The following is a 20,241-nucleotide window of genomic DNA, read 5'->3' on the forward strand; positions in this document are numbered from 1 at the left end:
AATGTAAATTGTGCAGTAGCTTAATTGTTTGTGTACAAGGCTCCTGCGTACAAAGTAGCAGCCTATATTCGTAATGGGCCTTGGCATTTTTTTTTTTTAAACATCTCTATTATACACAATTTTAATGATAGAGAGAAAAGAAGAGTTACTTTACAGTGTAAAATTAAAAAATCATACAAATATATTTTTAGTAAAAAAAAAAAAAAAAAAAAAAGACTGTACAATTGTATTTATATACAGAAATAATGAGGAATGTACACAGATCTTTTGTAAGGACTGTTTTAGAATAATTAAAATTGCCCAATCTTTTCACCCTAGTATTTTTAGGTTATTGTCATTAAAAAAATAAAGGAAATTTGGTTTTGTGTTTAAATTTAACTAACATGTTGGTATTTCTCAAGCAGAACTCTTAAGCGTCACTTAAGATTTTTTTTTATGCAAATTAATTTGACATTATTTCTTTGAAAAGTTGACAAGTGAAAATATCTATTTTATTTTATTTTATTTTTTTTCAATTAAAGATAAAGTTTAATTGCAATCAACACTTCCAGTTTGAAATGTCAGGATGAAAACACTTATGTCTAGCAACACTGAAGTGGCATGATATGACAAAACAGTGTCTGGATATATATATATATATATATATATATATATATATATATATATATATATATATATATATATATATATATATATATGAGTTTAACTGATGATATATCTGCATTTAAAGGCAATTCAAAATTTAAAGCTGTCTCCAGATAAGAAAAGATGTGATTTCTAATATAAACAAAAAATTAAATAAACAGAATATATTAAGCACTGACCCGTCATTGTAATTGTTTTTGTGAAGGGAAATTACATAAATTCTTACTAACCGAAATAATGTTTAAAGCCTATATATATATATATATATATATATATATATATTATATATATATATATATATAAGAAGGGAGTTGAAATATCAGAGAGTATTTCTTGTAAAATAAAAGTGTTAAAAGTTTGAAAGCAAGAGGACTACAAAAATATAAATTCCCCAAACGATTCAATTAATTTCATACAAAACAGGTAAAAGACAATTGATTCAATATTATCACATTGTCAGAAAATGGTATAATTGTTTTTAAATAATGATGTGCAAAAAATATAACATTAATTGCGAAGAAATCAACATAGTTTTAGGAATTTAAGAAATAACAGCAGCAGTTATAATCAAATAATAACCTTATGAAAAGATATATATATGACTTATGACTATAAAGGTATTTTACCTATAGGTAAGATAAAAACCATCCTAAACTGATTGCAACTCATTGATGTAAGTCTTTAAAAAGGAAGGAAAACATTCGTAAGTTTTCTAAAAAAATATGTATATTACTAGCCTTATAAGATTTATGGCTCTCAAGAATGTTATTATATGGGATAGGAGAGAGAGATAAGTTATAGACAAACAAACTTTAATGTATTTGAAAACTAAAAAAAAAAAAACATTTTTTTAGTGTATTTTAATGTAAAGAGAATTAAAATTTTAACTTATCAGAAAAATATAACAGTCAACTTAAACAATGGAAATATCGAAAAAAAAAAGAAAGAAGATTTTTTTTGTAATGTTTACATGTTCAAAATATTTAAATAAAAGTATTACCAAAAATAACAAGTTATTACTATTTATACATCTTTTTTCTTAATCTTCACTATATTTTTTTTATTATTTAATAGACTGAAAAACAAATGAGAATACTAAAATAATTCAAATTGAATTTAAGATTATTTTAAAATGATAATATGAACATTGGAACTAAACGAAACATTAAGGGAATTGTTTTTGTTTTTATGAAGAAAGATATAAAACTAATGTATGAAATATGTAGTAATGGCCAATTTTAAAATTAAAATAGAAAGGTAGAAAGTCTCATTAGTGAAAGAAGCGGTAGGACAGTAGAGCGAGTTTTCTAAGCATGTGTGAAGTTCCCAGCAAAGTGGCAAGCCCATGTGCAATGCAATGTAGCGATGGCTTGCCAGCAAAAAATACAGAGGCTACTGATATGTACTACCACTGCTACGGAAGCTAGTCAGCCCGCTGCAGGCGGATGGAGAGGAGGCGACAAATATAAGCAGCATTAGCAGTGGCGGAGAGAGAGAGAGAGAGAGAGAGAAAGAGAGAGAGAGAGACAGAAAGAAAGAGAGAGATGAAGAGAGAGAGAGAAAAACAGAGAGGGAGGGTAAACAAAGGCTATTGGTCCAGTTTCAGTTGAGTGGCCGGTGTCACAAGCACCATTGTCATATTTTTACTGCAAGTCGTTGCAGGTGATGCAATGATGTGCAAATGAATGACACACTTTGAAATTGCAGTGAGCAAGCACCTAGCTGGCAGCAGCCAATTAGAGTGGGCAATATTTCACTAGGCACTTAACAGCTTTCAACTCAAAGATATTAACATTTCAACAAGATTTGCTTCTTCTCAACAATCATGCCTTGCCTTACTTATATTCAATGAAAAATTTTAACAGATTTTTTTTTTTTTAATCCAAAGTCAACATGACCTAGGTTTTTGTAGCTTAGTCACTTTTGTTCCTTTCCATATTGTGAAACTGATTAAGAAATAGAACAACAACTTGCACTGATGAATAGAATATAAATTAACCAACTCAATCCAAATTACATTTCATGGCTATTCTTTTTTTCATTTTTAATTTGACATTTGCTAAGTATCTTTGATGTTGGATTTGTATCCAGGTCAGTTTTTTTTTTAGATACTACAAAGGTCACAATGACCTAGTAGGAATTAAATAAATGGGAATAAATTAAAATAATAATCTATAGCTTTCAAAGTTAACAGATTCCAAGTTCATGTATTCAAAATTGAAATGATTATTATCATTTTTTAATTCTTCAGTTCCTCAAGTAGGTAATCCATGAAGACCAATAAAAACATGCAACTAGTCAATAATGATACTTATCCAAGTTATATGCGTCTCAATAGTAAAACTATTTTGGGGAAAGGGGAAAAAAAAAAAATCAATTTTCAAAAATTTTCTTTATCTCTATGCAAATGAAATTGAGTAAGCATTTCTTGTGTGTCTGTGTGTCTCGCATTTACATGTTTTATACATTTTTTGTTGCTATTAATCGATCATTTATTGAAATCAAAAACATGCAATAGTGTATATTAAAATGAAATTTGAAAAATTCTATTAAAAATAATCTAATTATAAATTAAATTTACCATAATGTATAGTGGTTTCCTTGTCAACAGATGAGCTATTTTAATTTTTTATTAATAGTAAAAAAAACAAAAACAAAGAATACTCTGTGACCTTTCGAAATTTTAAAGCAATTCAGAAACCTTTATTCTGTCAAAAAAAAAAAAAAAACAAAAAAAAACAAACTGATTTTTCGCTTTAATATTCTTAGTCAATCCTCATCTCAAACATTTCAAAATAAATTCTCATGTATTTAAAAAAAAAAATGGAAGGTTTGGAAGTTATTTATATGAAATAGTTTTATAAACAGAAGATAAAATATTACCTTTATTAGTTATAGTTTTATAACAATTTGATTCAGTTAATAATTTAACCACAAAATGATATCATTAAATCCTATTTAAAAAATTAAAAAAAAAATAATTTGGTAAAAAAAATTAAAAAAAAAAAAAATGCATAGTTAAAAATCAAAAGCACAATAAAAATGAAAAGTGAATAGATAATATAAACGGTAGACAAACACGAGGAATTATTTACTTGGTAACAATTTCTTTGTAATTCTTTTTGCCATTTCGAATAAATAGTGATATTTTTCCATGATTTTTTTTGTTTAAGGTTTATGCAAATTTTTATCTTCATGACAGATTTGAAGGTTATTTTATCAAGAAAATATATTAAATCAATATAAAAACTTGATGTGACTTTTCATCTTTAAGAAAGTAATATCTTAATAAGATAAAATAAAAAAGTCAAACTTTTAAATTGTATCAACTATTAAGAAGTTAAATACTGGAGTCAATAAAATAAGTACAGATATTATGAAATAATATAGGAAATGTTAAAGAATAAAAATCAAAATATCAATGTGAATGCACTGTAAAATAGTGCTAAGTACAAAATAATTGATTTGTAAAAAAAAAAAAAAAAAAAAAAAAAAAGAAGCTCTTCAACATAATTTCGAGTGAATTAATCAAAATGAATGGTTTGGAATGAATGTATCCTGAATGGTCACTTCAGGAAATAAGTACATAAAAAAATAATACTCATTAATTTTATCTTTAATATTTCAGGTGACATATTTGAACAGGACTCGAAACTTTAAAAGATTTAAATTTAATGATTTTATTTCCACATTCATTATACAAAATAACTTTATAACTTAAATATATGAAAATAATGATCAAATTAAATGATAAATTAAAGATATTTGGTTATTAAATCTGTTTTACTTATAGCTAATATCTTAACCAAAAACAAAAAAAATACTTCTGCAAATTACAAATGAAAAAATTCTTTAACATATTCCCGACTTTTTACTGATATGAATATAATTGTGTGAAGAAGTAAATCCTGCCGTTTTGTTTTTGGTGGCTGCTTTATGCTTATTTGAACTGGTGAATCAACAACAGTTGAAGGTGTTTACAGAAGCAATTATCATTGTAATAAGGAAAAATCATTTCATTTGTGACTGACCACTATCGTGGGTTACCTTAAACAATAACCTTCGGCCATCACAAAGTTAATTCCTTCTCTTAAACTAGTTGTCTTCCCAAGGCTTGAGAATCCTGTTTACTCTGCTATGTAACACTTACATAAAAAGAGGATAGATGGATTTATACATTTCTAAAAAAGAACTAGTGAAGCTTATGCAATAGCTAAAACTAAACTCAAACATGGGTGCAAAGTTTACAATCCACACCAATAACTACACCACTACCATTACCACCACTGCATTAAGAAATCAAAAACAGTTTTATGTGCATTCACATTAGTAATGATATGATTACAATATTCTTCCTGATTCCAATACCATTACTGATTCCAATCTAAATTCCCAATTCCAAAACAATTACCAATCTGATTCCAATTCTTTTTAAATTATATATATTGCTATAGAGTTATTGTTTTTGTTTCTATATTTTAATTTTTAAATTACCTTTAAAAACCATGTGATATGTGTGCACATATTACAAAAATACATTTGTGTGCAATTGGGGAGAGGGATGATTCATAAATTTTAATTTTACTGGTAGTTTAAAATTAATAACTATCAATTCATTAGTACTATCAATGGAAAATTAAGTTTTAAAACAAAAACAAACAAAAAGAAAGAGAAAATTAAAAGAATCGTTTTTGAAATTGGAAATTAGGTTAAAATTTTTCAGATTCCGATATGCTAAAAAGTTCAAAATTTTTAATTCTCAATCATGATTGATGATTCCAGCACTAGTTGAAATCATTCAGAATTTTATAGATCAGAAGAAATAAGTAGTAATCGTCATTGCAATAGGTTTATAGCTAAATCATGTTCACAAATGGATTCACGTTAGATGACTAAATTTAAATGAATTTAAATCTGGTTAGTAATGGATGACCATTAATTAAAAACAGCTGCCCTAAGTAAACACTTCACCCAGATGTAAAAATGGGAGTATAATGGAAAAACAGCATTTTATAATGAGTCCACATTATCCATTCCACTTAAACTATAAAAACATGGTTAAGAATTGGTCTTAACAACTTCTAGGTTTAGAAAGAAATTTTATTTTTTTATCATTGCAAATGATATTTTTGTCATGACTAAGCAAAATCTTCTTCCCAGTGCAAAAGCAGTTTTAAAACCGAAAATTTAATTCTGATTAACAAAACCAACACTAGAAAGAGGAAGAAAAATGAATGTGTGTGTGTGTGTATGTGAAATAATAACTTGTTACTAAAATAGATTAGAAATGAATTTGTATCAACATTCCCAGGACCATTTACACCAATGGCATTGCAGTAAAGGTTACAAGAAATAGAATATTAATCTTTTAGTCTGCTATTTCTCCTCATGGGATAAAAGTCTGCAAAATAAAAATGCCATGTAGCAGAAAGTACTACACAAATAGTGAAACACTTATATGGGTTCTGGAAATACCAGAAAAATAGCTATTTAAAAAAAAAAAACATGGGTTAGTTTTGAATGTTGCTGGATGTATCTTTTAAATAAAATTAACTTTTTTTTTTTCTTACTTTTCTTTGTTAAATTTTCATTACTTTTTAGTCCCTCGATCCAAAAATTGATCTCTTGTTGAGTATTATCTCATACATGCATAGATACTTATACATTATGCTGTATATATGAAACAGGTATTCATGTACAGTATATATTTAATACAAATGACCGTTTTAAAAGTGCATTCATTTGCATTTTATATGCAATTTGCCTCTTTACTTTGCATTGTTTATTTTACATATATCCAGAAATCCTGACTATTTCTACCCGCCAAGCTTGTTAGATATTTCATCTACTACCTGTATGCCAAATTGATTAAATAAAATAACAAAGATACTTACCCCAATGTGGTAAGCTAGGTGATCTAGGGGCAGTAGCACCACGTTTGTGGGGTGGCGAGTCCATTTTCTGGGTGGCTGAAGCAGGACGTATGTCAGGGTACCCAGAATGCCATGGCACTTCCCCTACAACAAAAGCAATTTACTAATAAGGCAGTTTGTTCTCAAACTCTTCAAAAAATTATGATTTTTAAAATATTTCCAAACAATGGTTTCGTATTTTGTTGTTCTTTTAAAAATCAATGTAATTTAGAGAATTATTCAATTTTAATGAAATTTTTACTATGTATCCAGTAAATTATGCATCTTATAATGAATACAAATAAAGATTTAATATAGAGGAAAAGTTTGACAGAATTTAAGTTTGGTTGAGATCATTGCACATATATTACATTGTTTTTGTAATTCTATTTCTAAAATGTTTTTACTGTTAAAAGCAATCCTGTATCTTTTTTCTGACAAGATTTTAAAAGCACAAAAATGAAAATATGGGTCCTACAGAGCACCGTTGGAGCCATTCTCCCTCAGCACCACTTCTGAGTATGGATATTAATTTTGCAATGGATTTCTTAAAGAAATACTTTTACATAGTGACTTTCAAGAAAATAGTTTAAGAGAGGTCAACCAGGATAAAGAAACAATTTGAAACAGTTTTAATTTGAGAAAATTAAATTTGTACCAGTAAGTCTAATTCAGTTTGATATCATTGAAGGGGATATCAAAGAAATGCAACTTTGCTTATTTTTTTTTTTTTTTTTTTCATAGGGTGAAACTAATTGAAGTGGTTTTGGATGCCTAATGTATGAAGGACTTTTAATGATTTCAGTGCTAATGTCAAACTTTATCTTCAATCAATTAAATAAATATAAGCTTGTACTACAAAACAAAACAGATTCATTCTTAAGATATATATCCGTTCAATCTGTAGACATGTAACAAATGGAAATTCTATTTTAAGCTTAAATGTGTGAGACCAACAAATATGCTATTTCAAGCATTATCATGACAGACAACAAAAATGCCATTTCAAGCTTAAGTGTGACAAACTAACAGAGTCTCTCAAAAATAAACAATCACACAAAAATCTGAACATGTTTTTACAGGGTTAATACAACTAGTATTAAAAAAATAACGTTTTTAATCCTTATTACTCTAGATTCAGTCTGAAAAAGATTTAATTTTTAAATGGGAGAAGAATTTGGCCAGAGTTATAATAAAAATGAATATTCTTTCAGTGTATATTTAATTCTGAAAATATATTTTTTTTGCACTCGAGGGAATGGGAGGGGATATGTTGCAGATCCTCGAACCAGCAAAGACAAACGCAAATCCAGTTGGATGCATTGTATTTGCTTATACTACAATACAATCGAGAAATGTCCAAAATGCATTTTTCAATATTGGACATCATAGCATTCTGTATTCATTTAAATTGTTTACAAAGAAATATAAACAAAATGTAAGACAAAAAAAGGTTGTAGAATGCACACGATCAGCCATGACTGAAGATGATGGTATATCTTAATCTGCCTTATTATTATTCATTTAAAGAAACATCACAAAATGATGTTCCATGTATATTGTACAGATGAGCGATACAAAGTTCATATTAAATCATCAACTTACATTCAGTGTTAGGATTTTAATTTCTAATTCCAAACTAATTTACTTTCAAGATTTTTTTAAAAATAATTTTTGGCATCTTTGATTTGAGAGAGACACTTGAGAAAAGTTGTATGTTAATACAATTTGTGAAATTAGAAATGGAAATATCTCTTTTTTAAACTGCACAGATATAGATACATGTATACAGATAAAAAAAGGGGATTAATAATCCATATCCTGTTATAATTAAATACTAAATGTACATATATCAGGAATTTTCATTCATATACCCATCATGCAATGGATAAAATACTAAGTATTTATCAGTTCTATATGATGGTCTTTTAAAAGGTTGAAGGTTCAAATCTCAGTGCAGGTGATAGTAAGAATATAATTAAGAATTAGTGAAGACTTTCACCCAATCATGGTTGATGGAACACTACCTCCATAGATTAAATAAAGAGTTCTGTTTGAAATTCTATACAGACTCCAGAGTTCAACAACATGTGCTTGAAGAAGGTCGAAGGTTATATCAGCTGAAATGTTATGAGAATAACATCTAAGATGAGAACAGTAATCCAAATAAAACAAATGTTTGACAAAAAAAATAAACTTTCAACATACAAAACTTTTAACAAATTGAACTGTTAGATATATTGTTGTATTCTTTTTGAACACAAATACAATTTTCATTCATTCATTATCTATTTAGTGTCTGAAAAATGTTTTGATTCTTTTTTAAACTAAAAGTTTATTTTATGGTTAATTTTATTTTAGTAAAAAGAGTATTGTAAAAAAAAAAATAAAAATTAAAAAAAAATAATCGCAACAAATCATTTCATTTTTATTTGTTCGTTGTAGCTCCCTCCCTTTCATTAAATAATATCTATTTTGTATTAATGATACTAAAGTTGTAAAAGAAACGTGAATGGTTAGTTTTCAGTGAAAATCCAAGAAAACAATTGCATGATTTAGTTTATTTTCATTTTTTACAGTTGGAATTTCGTAAATACTTAAATGCTAAAAATGTTATATTTTTTATCTAAATTACAGACATATCAAAAGAATAATAATAATAAACATGTTTTTATGGTGAAAATAAATGACGATGTCATACTGATTTGCTACAAATTATAATGATTAGTATCTTCTAAACATGATTGGCTTTTTTTTTATTCATTACATTTGTAGAGCAACACACTTCATCACATGATCATCAAGTCTTAAAACTGAAATAGAACGATTAATAGTTTTTAAGTAATACATCATTAGGGTTGAAACGAATCAAATCACAATATCAACCATATAAATATCAATACCTTCGATTTATTAGAAAATATTGAATTTCAATGAAAGATTAAATATGTTTAATAAATGTGATAATTTTTATATTTTTTAATGTAATAATACAATTAAGTGCTAATCAAGCACAAATATGAAAATAAGTAAAAATCAATAGAATCAAAAGATATAAATATTAAGACGTTTTTGTATTCAAATGCTGTATATAAAATCTTATTAAAAAAAATCATGTGAAGGATCTTAGAAACAATATGAAAAATGAATTTTGCATGAAGCATTAAAAAAAAAAAAACTCATTAAAGAAATGTTCAAGTCTTGTGCCTGAATATAATTGCTTATATATAAGCGTATAAAATGTGAAATTCTTAATGACTCAGTCAGCTGCCAACATGCAAGTTTAATGACGGGAAAAATTAATAATGAGCAAATCAATCATTGTTGAAAACTGAAAGATTTGCCAAGAAAAACTGTAGTCAGTGTAGCTTTCTATATATGGTCAATTTTGCATCCCTGTTTGGAAATTTATAATTGTTTTTTAAGGCATAAAACCAAACGAAGTAGATTTAAGAGATACTGAAATCAATAAATTAATAAAAAAATAAATGATTTCAATTAAAAAAAAAAATGGTTACAATTCCTAGGTTTGGTTACTTGAATGAGGGAAAATTAATTGAGGCTTTAAAAGTAATCAAATTTTTAAATATTTGTTTTACTCAGTTTATTTTTAAATATATTTCTCCTTGAATTGAGAATTTATTGGCAAGAAAAACATCTATCATATAATTAGCTTTTTTTTCCAAAAATATATTTGTTAAAAATAAATTAGATTATCAAGTTGATAAGCAGGAGTGTAAAATATTTTAACAAACTGGATGTAAACAGGGATGAAAATCAAACAAAATTAAATTTACAAAAACATTTTGGAAGGTTTCCCCTGGTGAAATATTTAAGAAATTGATCTATGTATTCCTTTTATATATTCTTTCAGATTCTTTTTTATTGAAAGTAGAAATGGGATCATTGATTGAAATAAAAGATGGCCAAATCAGTGTAATGAATTGTAAAAAGAAATCCTCTTGACATTGGCAACTTGTCATCCCATCATAGATGGAGAAGATACGAAGTCATTCATGAAACTATAAACACAGATGAATGAAAATCCAGTAGAACTTCAAGAGTTTTAGACAAAACTGCAAAACAATGGCTTTTAATTCTTCTATGATATAAATCAGAAATGAAAAATCTCCACATAGTTAAATCCATTATGCAGCTGAGCATCATACAAGGAGACAAAAATTAGGTGCAAAAGCAGAATCATTTACAAAGTTCATTCTGGAAAATTCTATTTCAAAAGAAAAGCCCAGTCCAATAAGAACTGACTAGCAGGAGGAAGGCAGTGGAGCCACGGTGAGAAGTGCTTAGTTTAAAATGGCCAGAAGAGATTAGCAAAAACAAAACAGATCCCTTCTTAAGATGTGGCCATTCAGTTGGCATACTTAGCATTGAAAATTTTATTCCTTTAAGCTTTACTGTTCTTTTTTTTTTAATAACTTTAAAGCTGTTGAATCAATTCAATCAAAACATACATATTAATTATTACTATCACATCCAATGCACTAATTTTCATGAAGGTTGACTAGTTTTTTAAAAAAATAAAGTTTACTGGGGAAAAAAAAAACACGAGGATGACAAAATAAACTTAAGCATGACAGACCAACCATCAAATAATCACTTTCTTAGAGAGAAAAATGAGAAGCTCAGGTTAAATCCAATCTATTACTTGAAGAAATAAGACTTAGCTTACTGGATAGTTGAAACAGTTATATATTTTTTATTACCATCAATTATTATATAAGCATTCTATGATGGTTAGAAATGTTTGTTTCTGGGATGATAATGCTCTTTGACTACTTCTCTCTCAAATAATAACTCGACGGTCATAAAAGAAGAATGGCAAAGGTAATAATTTTAACTGAGAATATAAATTTTGTTAAACTTTATTATAAAACTATTTCATTTATCTATGTGCTGCTTTTGGTTGTGTTCAGAGTGAAATGAAAAATCTAAATGTCTTTATCTATCTGCAGTCTATATAATTTTCCCTTAAGCCCTGAGCAGTAACTGAACTCCAAATCATTCTAGATTACAAAACTAAATTAACCACTTTGCTATCTACTTTCATGTTAGCTAATGATCAAAGCCTGTCAATCATATCTACACTTAACTACAAAAGCATATTACTGCAAAGTAATATGTAGCATAATGGCCAGAGTTCAATTTCATGTAGAATTTAATATTTTTAAGGTAAATGGATTATTTGCAGATATAATAAAATCACTTGTACAACATACGACTATTCTGAAAAATGATTAGTAAAAGAATATATCAATAAAAAAAATTAATAAAATTCAGTCATTAGTAACTAAATCAAATCATTATTTAATTATTGGAATTCTTTTGAGATGAGTAATTTGTATATTTTATTTATTCGTGAACTATTATCCTCATCTTTTTATAGTTGTTGTTTCAGGACGTTTTTGCCAACTATTCCTCTGGTCTTCGTCAGGTTGTTACAACCAGAGGAATAGTTGGCCAAAATGTGAAACAACTATACAAAGATGAGGATAACAGTCCACAAATAAATAAAATAAATCAATTTTCAAACAAAGTCTGTCCACTGAGGAGAATGTCTAGCCACCAAATATGATATTATAAGAAAAAAAAAAAGACTCGGCAAATGATAAATGAACCAACTTGAGGAGCCAATATTTTTGGTAGCACAATCATTTTGTTAGCTGAAATTTTGGCAACATCCAGCAGAAGTTTACTAATTGTCTTCAGTAGCCCCTGACCTTTGGACTGAATTCTATTGACATATGCTCACTGACAGCAATACTATGGACTATCTATTTGCACAAGCGTATCTACTCTTGCTTCTATGAGCGTGGTAACTAAAATTTAAACAAAATTTTCAAAATTTAAAGCAGAGGAACAACTTATTGTTGGACAATATGAAAAAAAAAAAAACGAGGTATAAGAATTCAACAATGAATTTATAGTTATCTGTATTGCAATGATTTCGTATTAGATTGATATAAAGTTTATTAAATATTACAAAAGAGAAATGGTTTGAAATAACAAATGAATTTTAAAATATATAATGCAAAGCACTTTATTTAAATGAGACATCTTAAACAGAATAGTTTGCCATTTGCAAAAGATTCCATAAAATACGTAAAACTATTTGTGTCAGAACAGATAAATCATATCAAATAAAATGAACTTTTAAGCGAATGAATAAAAAGAGTTTCTAATAAAATTCATCTTGTTGACATTTATTTTAGTAAAGCTTTAAAAAAACAAAACAAAAAAGACTAAGACATTTATTGGTTTGTTAAATCTAAAAAAAGGTGTTGAGGTGTTGACTAGGATAGCATAGATACTTACTATAATCTGTAGACATGTGGTGATTACTGTTTTTCCACTTGTAAACATCTGAAAGAAAAAAGGAAAATAATTGTTATTGCATTGCCAAAGACAAAAGGCAAAAGGTCAAGACAAAAAGCTAATAGGAAATAGAGAGAAATATGTATTAATGTCAACAAAAGTCATAACCTATTGAATTGCACTATTAATCATATCACAAACAGCTAACAGGACTTAATACATGTTACAAACTTTCCATCGGTGATTGGTTACTTATTAAAAGCAGAGGTTAAAAAGGAAATAAAGCTTATAAAATCGGTAGCAACTAAAAATTAACAAAACTATCAAATATGATTTCAGTTTGAATACAAATCAATTTACATAAAAAATAAAGCTAAAACAATTAAAGATAATTTTTGATAAACTCTTCACATTTCATTTCAAATTAACCTTGAGGTTTTCATTTGACTAAAATGTTCAAAGATTTAGCTTATTTCTTTCTCTTTGTGTTAAATGTAGTAAATGTGCCCTTTATATATTCGAACACACACATCTCATATTACTATAATCTTATATATATATATACATCTCATATTACTATAATCTTATATATATATATATACATTTCATATTACTATAATCTTTATATATATATACATCTCATATTACTATAATCTTTATATATTTATACATCTCATATTACTATAATCTTTATATATATATACATCTCATATTACTATAATCTTTATATATATATACATCTCATATTACTATAATCTTTATATATTTATACATCTCATATTACTATAATCTTTATATATATATACATCTCATATTACTATAATCTTTATATATATATATATATATATACACATCTCATATTACTATAATCTTTATATATATATATATACATCTCATATTACTATAATCTTAATATATATACATCTCATATTACTATAAGCTTTATATATATACATCTCATATTACTATAAGCTTTATATATATACATCTCATATTACTATAATCTTTATATATATATATATCATATTACTATAATCTAAATATATATCTATATATATATCTCATTACTATAATCTTAATATATATATCATATTACTATAATCTTAATATATATATTACTATAATCTGAATATATATATATATCATATTACTATAATCTTAATATATATATCATATTACTATAATCTTAATATATATATATATCATATTACTATAATCTTAATATATATATATCATATTACTATAATCTTAATATATATATATATCATATTACTATAATCTTAATATATATATATATCATATTACTATAATCTTAATATATATATATATATATATATATATATATATATTACTATAATCTGAATATATATATATATATATATATATATATATAATATTACTATAATCTGAATATATATATATATATATATATATATCATATTACTATAATCTGAATATATATATATATATATATATATATATATCATATTACTATAATCTGAATATATATATATATATATCATATTACTATAATCTTAATATATATATATCATATTACTATAATCTTAATATAATATATATATATATATCATATTACTATAATCTTAATATATATATATATCATATTACTATAATCTTAATATATATATATATATCATATTACTATAATCTTAATATATATATATATATATTATATTACTATAATCTTAATATATATATATATATCATATTACTATAATCTTAATATATATATATATATCATATTACTATAATCTTAATATATATATATATGTATATATTATATTACTATAATCTTAATATATATATATATCATATTACTATAATCTTAATATATATATATATCATATTACTATAATCTTAATATATATATATATATATCATATTACTATGATCTTAATATATATATCATATTACTATAATCTTAATATATATATATATCATATTACTATAATCTTAATATATATATATATCATATTACTATAATCTTAATATATATATATATATATCATATTACTATAATCTTAATATATATATATATATATCATATTACTATAATCTTAATATATATATATCATATTACTATAATCTTAATATATATATATATCATATTACTATAATCTTAATATATATATATATCATATTACTATAATCTTAATATATATATATATCATATTACTATAATCTTAATATATATATATATCATATTACTATAATCTTAATATATATATATATCATATTACTATAATCTTAATATATATATATCATATTACTATAATCTTAATATATATATATCATATTACTATAATCTTATATATATATATCATATTACTATAATCTTATATATATATATCATATTACTACAATCTTAATATATATATATATCATTACTATAATCTTATATATATATATATATCATATTACTATAATCTTCATATATATATCTATCTCATATTACTATAATCTTCATATATATATATATCTCATATTACTATAATCTTCATATATATATATATATATCTCATATTACTATAATCTTCATATATATATATATCTCATATTACTATAATCTTCATATATATATATATATCTCATATTACTATAATGTTATGATATATATATACATATATATATATGACAAAGTTTACTTAAGAAATAAAATCCTATGGTCTTTATACATTTAAATACAAATATACAAGTTTTAATTTGTATTTATATTGACCAAAACTACAATTTCATAACTACACTTCGGGTGATCAGATGTAGTGTGAAACTGCAATAAAGTGTTAAGATAAGCCTAAATTTATTACTTTTTACCTTAATATTTCTAAAGTTGGGCCATTTATTGTACTAACAGTGAGATTAAAATGTCAAATTCATATTCACAATAGAAGATCAATGGTTTTCTAATATCCTGATCATAAATGCATTTTATTTTGCAAAAGGACATGTCATTAATTAACTATTCATTTTCATTGATTTTTAATTAAATGATGGTTTTCATTTTACTATAATATTTATTTATCATACTATAACATCATCCATGTTGGAGGCAACCCAAGACATAGATCTCATTAGCTGTCCATAAAACTATCTAAAAAGATATTGAATCCTATGCACGTGTAAGATATGCAGCTTTGTTCTGATTTTTAGAGTTTGATTTTTATGTTGACTGCTATTTAACTGTTTTATAACAAGCCGCGCATGCATGGTCCCCCGCTTGTGCCGTATGTGAGATGACGCCAAAAAATTTAGTGAAGAAATGATGAATGTGAGAAGTGTGAAGGACCAACGTTGCCTTCACATTTTTTTCAAGTTTCAGAAAAATCTAATGGATGGGGCCAAAGTTATTAAGTAAAAAGTGTCATTTTTTACAATTTTGGGACATTTGTGACCCCTTTTGTGCTCCCGGGAATGCCAAATCCCAGTGAAAATGGACAAACAACGCAGTTTCACGCCTTAAGGCATGTATATTTGAATTCAGCACCATGGAAAACTACTATATAGATATACATATCAAGTTCTTGAGGAATATGAAAAAAGAGCTCCAAAAAGGCATGTATTTTTAGCCCTAAAAGTCCCAGAGGGATGCGAACCAGAATTTTGTGAAGGTCACTCATACTGAATTTATATTAACAATGGCCTCCACATTTTGGCCAAGTTTCAGGAACATCTAATGGGTGTATCAAACGCTATGGGGCAAAAAGTGTCATTTTCGTCCATTTTGGGACATTTTCGACCTCTTTTGAGCCCCTGGAGATGCTGAATCCCAGTGTAAATGGATAATGGTGCAGTTTCAGGCCTTAACATGTATATTTGAGTTGACCACCGTGAAAAACCACTATATAGTCAGACATATAAAGTTTTTTTTTGAGGAATATGAAAAAAGAGCCACAAAAAAAAAAAAAAAAAAAAAAGGGCGTTTTTAGCACTAAAAGTCCCTGGGGACGCAAACCAGAACTTTGCCAGGGTCACCCATTCTGGATTTATATTAAGAACAATAGGCTCCACATTTTGGCCAAGTTTAAAAAAAATCTAATAAATGGATCAAAAGTTATGGGGCAAAATGTGTAAATTTTGGCCATTCTGGGTAATTTTTTACCTCGTTTGAGCCCCTGGGGGGCAACAGGAATTTTAGTAAAAAAATTTTTACTGTGCACATCTATTTAATGAAATACAATTTGTGGCAAAATTTCAGGAAAAACTAATGGACGTTTATCTGACAACAGTCCGGATGCATGGACACCACTGAAAACATAGGTCCCTCTCTGATAAATCGGGGGGACCAAAATATCAGTGTGGTTAGAGATTCATAAGCAGGAGATCATATCACTAACAAACATAATCACATCTATGCATACAGTTGGACAACATTCCATTCTTTCAAGCATATTCAATTGATTAAAATATACATTTGATTTGTTGTTGATCATTCTCTGCTAAATTTTAAAGAAATGCAAATCAGATTCATGAAAAACGTTACATTTAAAAAAATATGATTTACCTTCGAAGCAAACATGCATAAGTTTGTTAGGATTTGGAAAGAATAATCAGTGGGTCAAATGAATATTGAATGTCTATCTTGTTCAACAGTGTGTGTGTGTGAGTGAATGAAACAGCAAGTGATCCATGTTTGTAATTTCCTATTCATTTAACCCCTTAGTAGATTATCTCGCATATACTTTATTTTTGTCTTTTCAAAATACCATGTGTAAATTTGTATGTAAAATAACTTTTGATTTTGCACAAAATATTAGGACCAAAATGCATCTATTGTGAACCTCTAACGTCTAGCAGGATGAATTTTGTAAAATCAATACAACAACCAAAATTTCAATTTTAGCTATTTCTGAAATAAATGCGTTTTGTTTTATAAAATAGAAAAATTGCTTGCAAACAAAATATTTGTTAGGCAATAGACTTAGTTGAAGGGACAGAATCTGGCAAATTAGAAATTCTTGTACTGCACAAGTTTTTGTAGGTTAAGCACATTATATCGTGATGAATAAACAATCTTATTTTAATTCACTTAATATTCTTTTTTTACATAAAGAATATCAAGTAGAACAAATAAGCATATGGAATTTCAAAAGGAAACTCATTAATTAAAATATTAATAAAAAAAAATTGTGATGCATTTTTTCAAACTCAATGAAAACTATTAAGATTACATCATGTCCAAAATTAGATATGATGGAATTCCAGATATATTTATACAATAGTTATGGAGAGCTCATAAAATTAAGAGAGTCAAAATTTTAGATTAAAATTTGAAAAAAGAAAAGGATGAGTGGGTGGGGATAGAATTAATCATACTTTATATCCACATAATATTCAAATTCAAAAATAAACTGGACAAACTGATTATTCTTTGGATTGCTAGAAAATGAAGTGTAATTGAAACAATACAAGTAATGATGATTTCTAGTGATAAAAAAAACAACATTCTATTTTCTTTTGGATTAAATCACATCAAAATGAGTTTGACCCGTATTTCTTTTCTTTTTTAAACTGCAAATTAAGCCTTTTGGGATATTTAATTCTAAAACAATGTTTGCTGTGTACTATTAATTGAACACAAATTGCTACTTTATTCATAGTTAGCGAAAATTATGGGTTCTCTTAACAGTATTAGTGCATGATGCACATGAAAATAATTGAATACAAAAGATCAAATGAATCTGAGGCACCCTAGAATGGGTAAGCAATGTTAAGGCAAAATGTGTCATTTTTGTTGTTGCTCATTATAGAGTTCCTCAAATTTATTAAATCCAATGCAAATGATAATCGTGATCTTAATTTAATAAATAATGCTTAATTGGCGTGTTTTATGAAAATATATTTCATATAAAATGTACTATTAAAATATATGATTCATATAAAATGTACTATTAAAATTATTTTAAACCTCAGCAATTATAATTTTTTTTAACAATATCACATGCTGCAGTATACTGCATTGATGTTTTAATTTTCTTTTCCCTCTACTATTATTATGACTATTACATAATCATCATTTTAACGTCAGTTTTAAATGCTAGTATGTGTGGAACTATTTTATATCTTCTCTTTTGTTTCTTGATCTTATTTTAACCATATGTATCTTGTTAAATTAATAAGGGAATTGAACAGAAAAATACTCGATACTCCCTTTTAAATGTTTATATTTTATACATTGGTTGATTTTTAAATGATGTTTATTTAATACTAGCTGTGTTAACCTGGCATTACCCGGATGAAGACATATTGCAAGGTGAAGGGCTTAGAGAAATTAGAGAAAAATAATTCAATATGCAATAAGTCGTATTCTAGTCCAGGAATCCGAAATGCATGCTGGTAAATTTTATTTCATGGTGAAATTATTAGTAAATAGGATTTAAAATAAAAATATTTTACACGACAGGATTAAAAAAGTATTTTACAAGATTGCATTTTTTATTTCAATAAATATTTAATTAATATTAAATCAAAACAAACCGAGCATGCAGGGACCCCCTCCATGAGTGAAAATTTTACTTTTACCATGACTAATGTTTGTGTAAAATTTCAAAATTCAAGATGTACTTATTGAGAAAAGTGTGGATGGACGAAGGATTTTGAGGCAATTTATCCTTATAATATGGCAACCAAAGTTATCCTGGAAAATCCGTTCTGGCAAAAGTTTACTTTCACCATGATTAATGTTTGTGCAAAATGTTTTTAAAATCCAAGGTGTGGTTATTAAGAAAAATGCAAACGGACAAACAAAAGTGAATTACTAGGTCCAACCCCTCCTTTGTCAGTGGACTAAAATACTAATAATTCAACATGTTAGTTATATAGTTTATAGAAATAAACAATTGGTTTTCATAATTTTATTCCTCTACCTCTACAAAGAAATGGTTCACCCATGCGTGGAGTATTGTTGGCACATCTGGACTGATGCATCTTCCACTAGTTTCTTGTTCTTAGCGTTCAAAAAAGAGTTGTCAACCTAATAGGTCCTGCACTAGCAACCAAACCGAAAACTCATGTTGCATCTGATGAGCTCAAAGCACATGTACCGCTTCAATAACACCTATCAAGAAACAAAATCCCATCCCTAGATGCCAGAAAACTTTCTACTCCAATAATTTCTTCCCTCGAACTGCTAGACCTTGAACTTCCCTCCCATCTGTTTCCCTGACTGTACAGACATGCAGAAGTTCAAGTGTAATGTGAAAAAATACCTTACTGCTCAACTCCCTACATAGTATCCCTGTAAATTTGGTTCGAATTAGTAGCCCTTACGTTAAAGTATCACTGTGCCTTGTTTGGTGTGAAATAACAGTAAAGTGAAAAAAATAATTGTTAA

General features: G+C 26.4%; 1 protein-coding gene across 9 annotated transcripts in view; it reads right to left on the minus strand.

Annotated features, from left to right (window-relative positions):
* LOC145246633 (uncharacterized) overlaps positions 1–20,241 on the minus strand; it is a 205,418-nt gene that overhangs the window by 57,019 nt on the left and 128,158 nt on the right. For 5 of the 9 annotated variants that reach the window (XM_080108319.1, XM_080108316.1, XM_080108313.1 and 2 more), the window contains 2 exons: positions 12,891–12,938; positions 6,540–6,665 (listed from right to left, as the gene is read on the minus strand). In XM_080108319.1, the coding sequence (XP_079964445.1) occupies positions 6,540–6,665; positions 12,891–12,938 (174 nt within the window). The remainder of the gene's footprint in view (positions 1–6,539; positions 6,666–12,890; positions 12,939–20,241) is intronic. The other 4 variants (XM_080108314.1, XM_080108321.1, XM_080108320.1 and 1 more) reach the window with 1 other exon arrangement.

Source organism: Euprymna scolopes, chromosome 24 (genome assembly GCF_053919585.1).
Source record: "Euprymna scolopes isolate OS-2025 chromosome 24, ASM5391958v1, whole genome shotgun sequence".
Lineage (NCBI taxonomy): Eukaryota > Metazoa > Mollusca > Cephalopoda > Sepiida > Sepiolidae > Euprymna > Euprymna scolopes.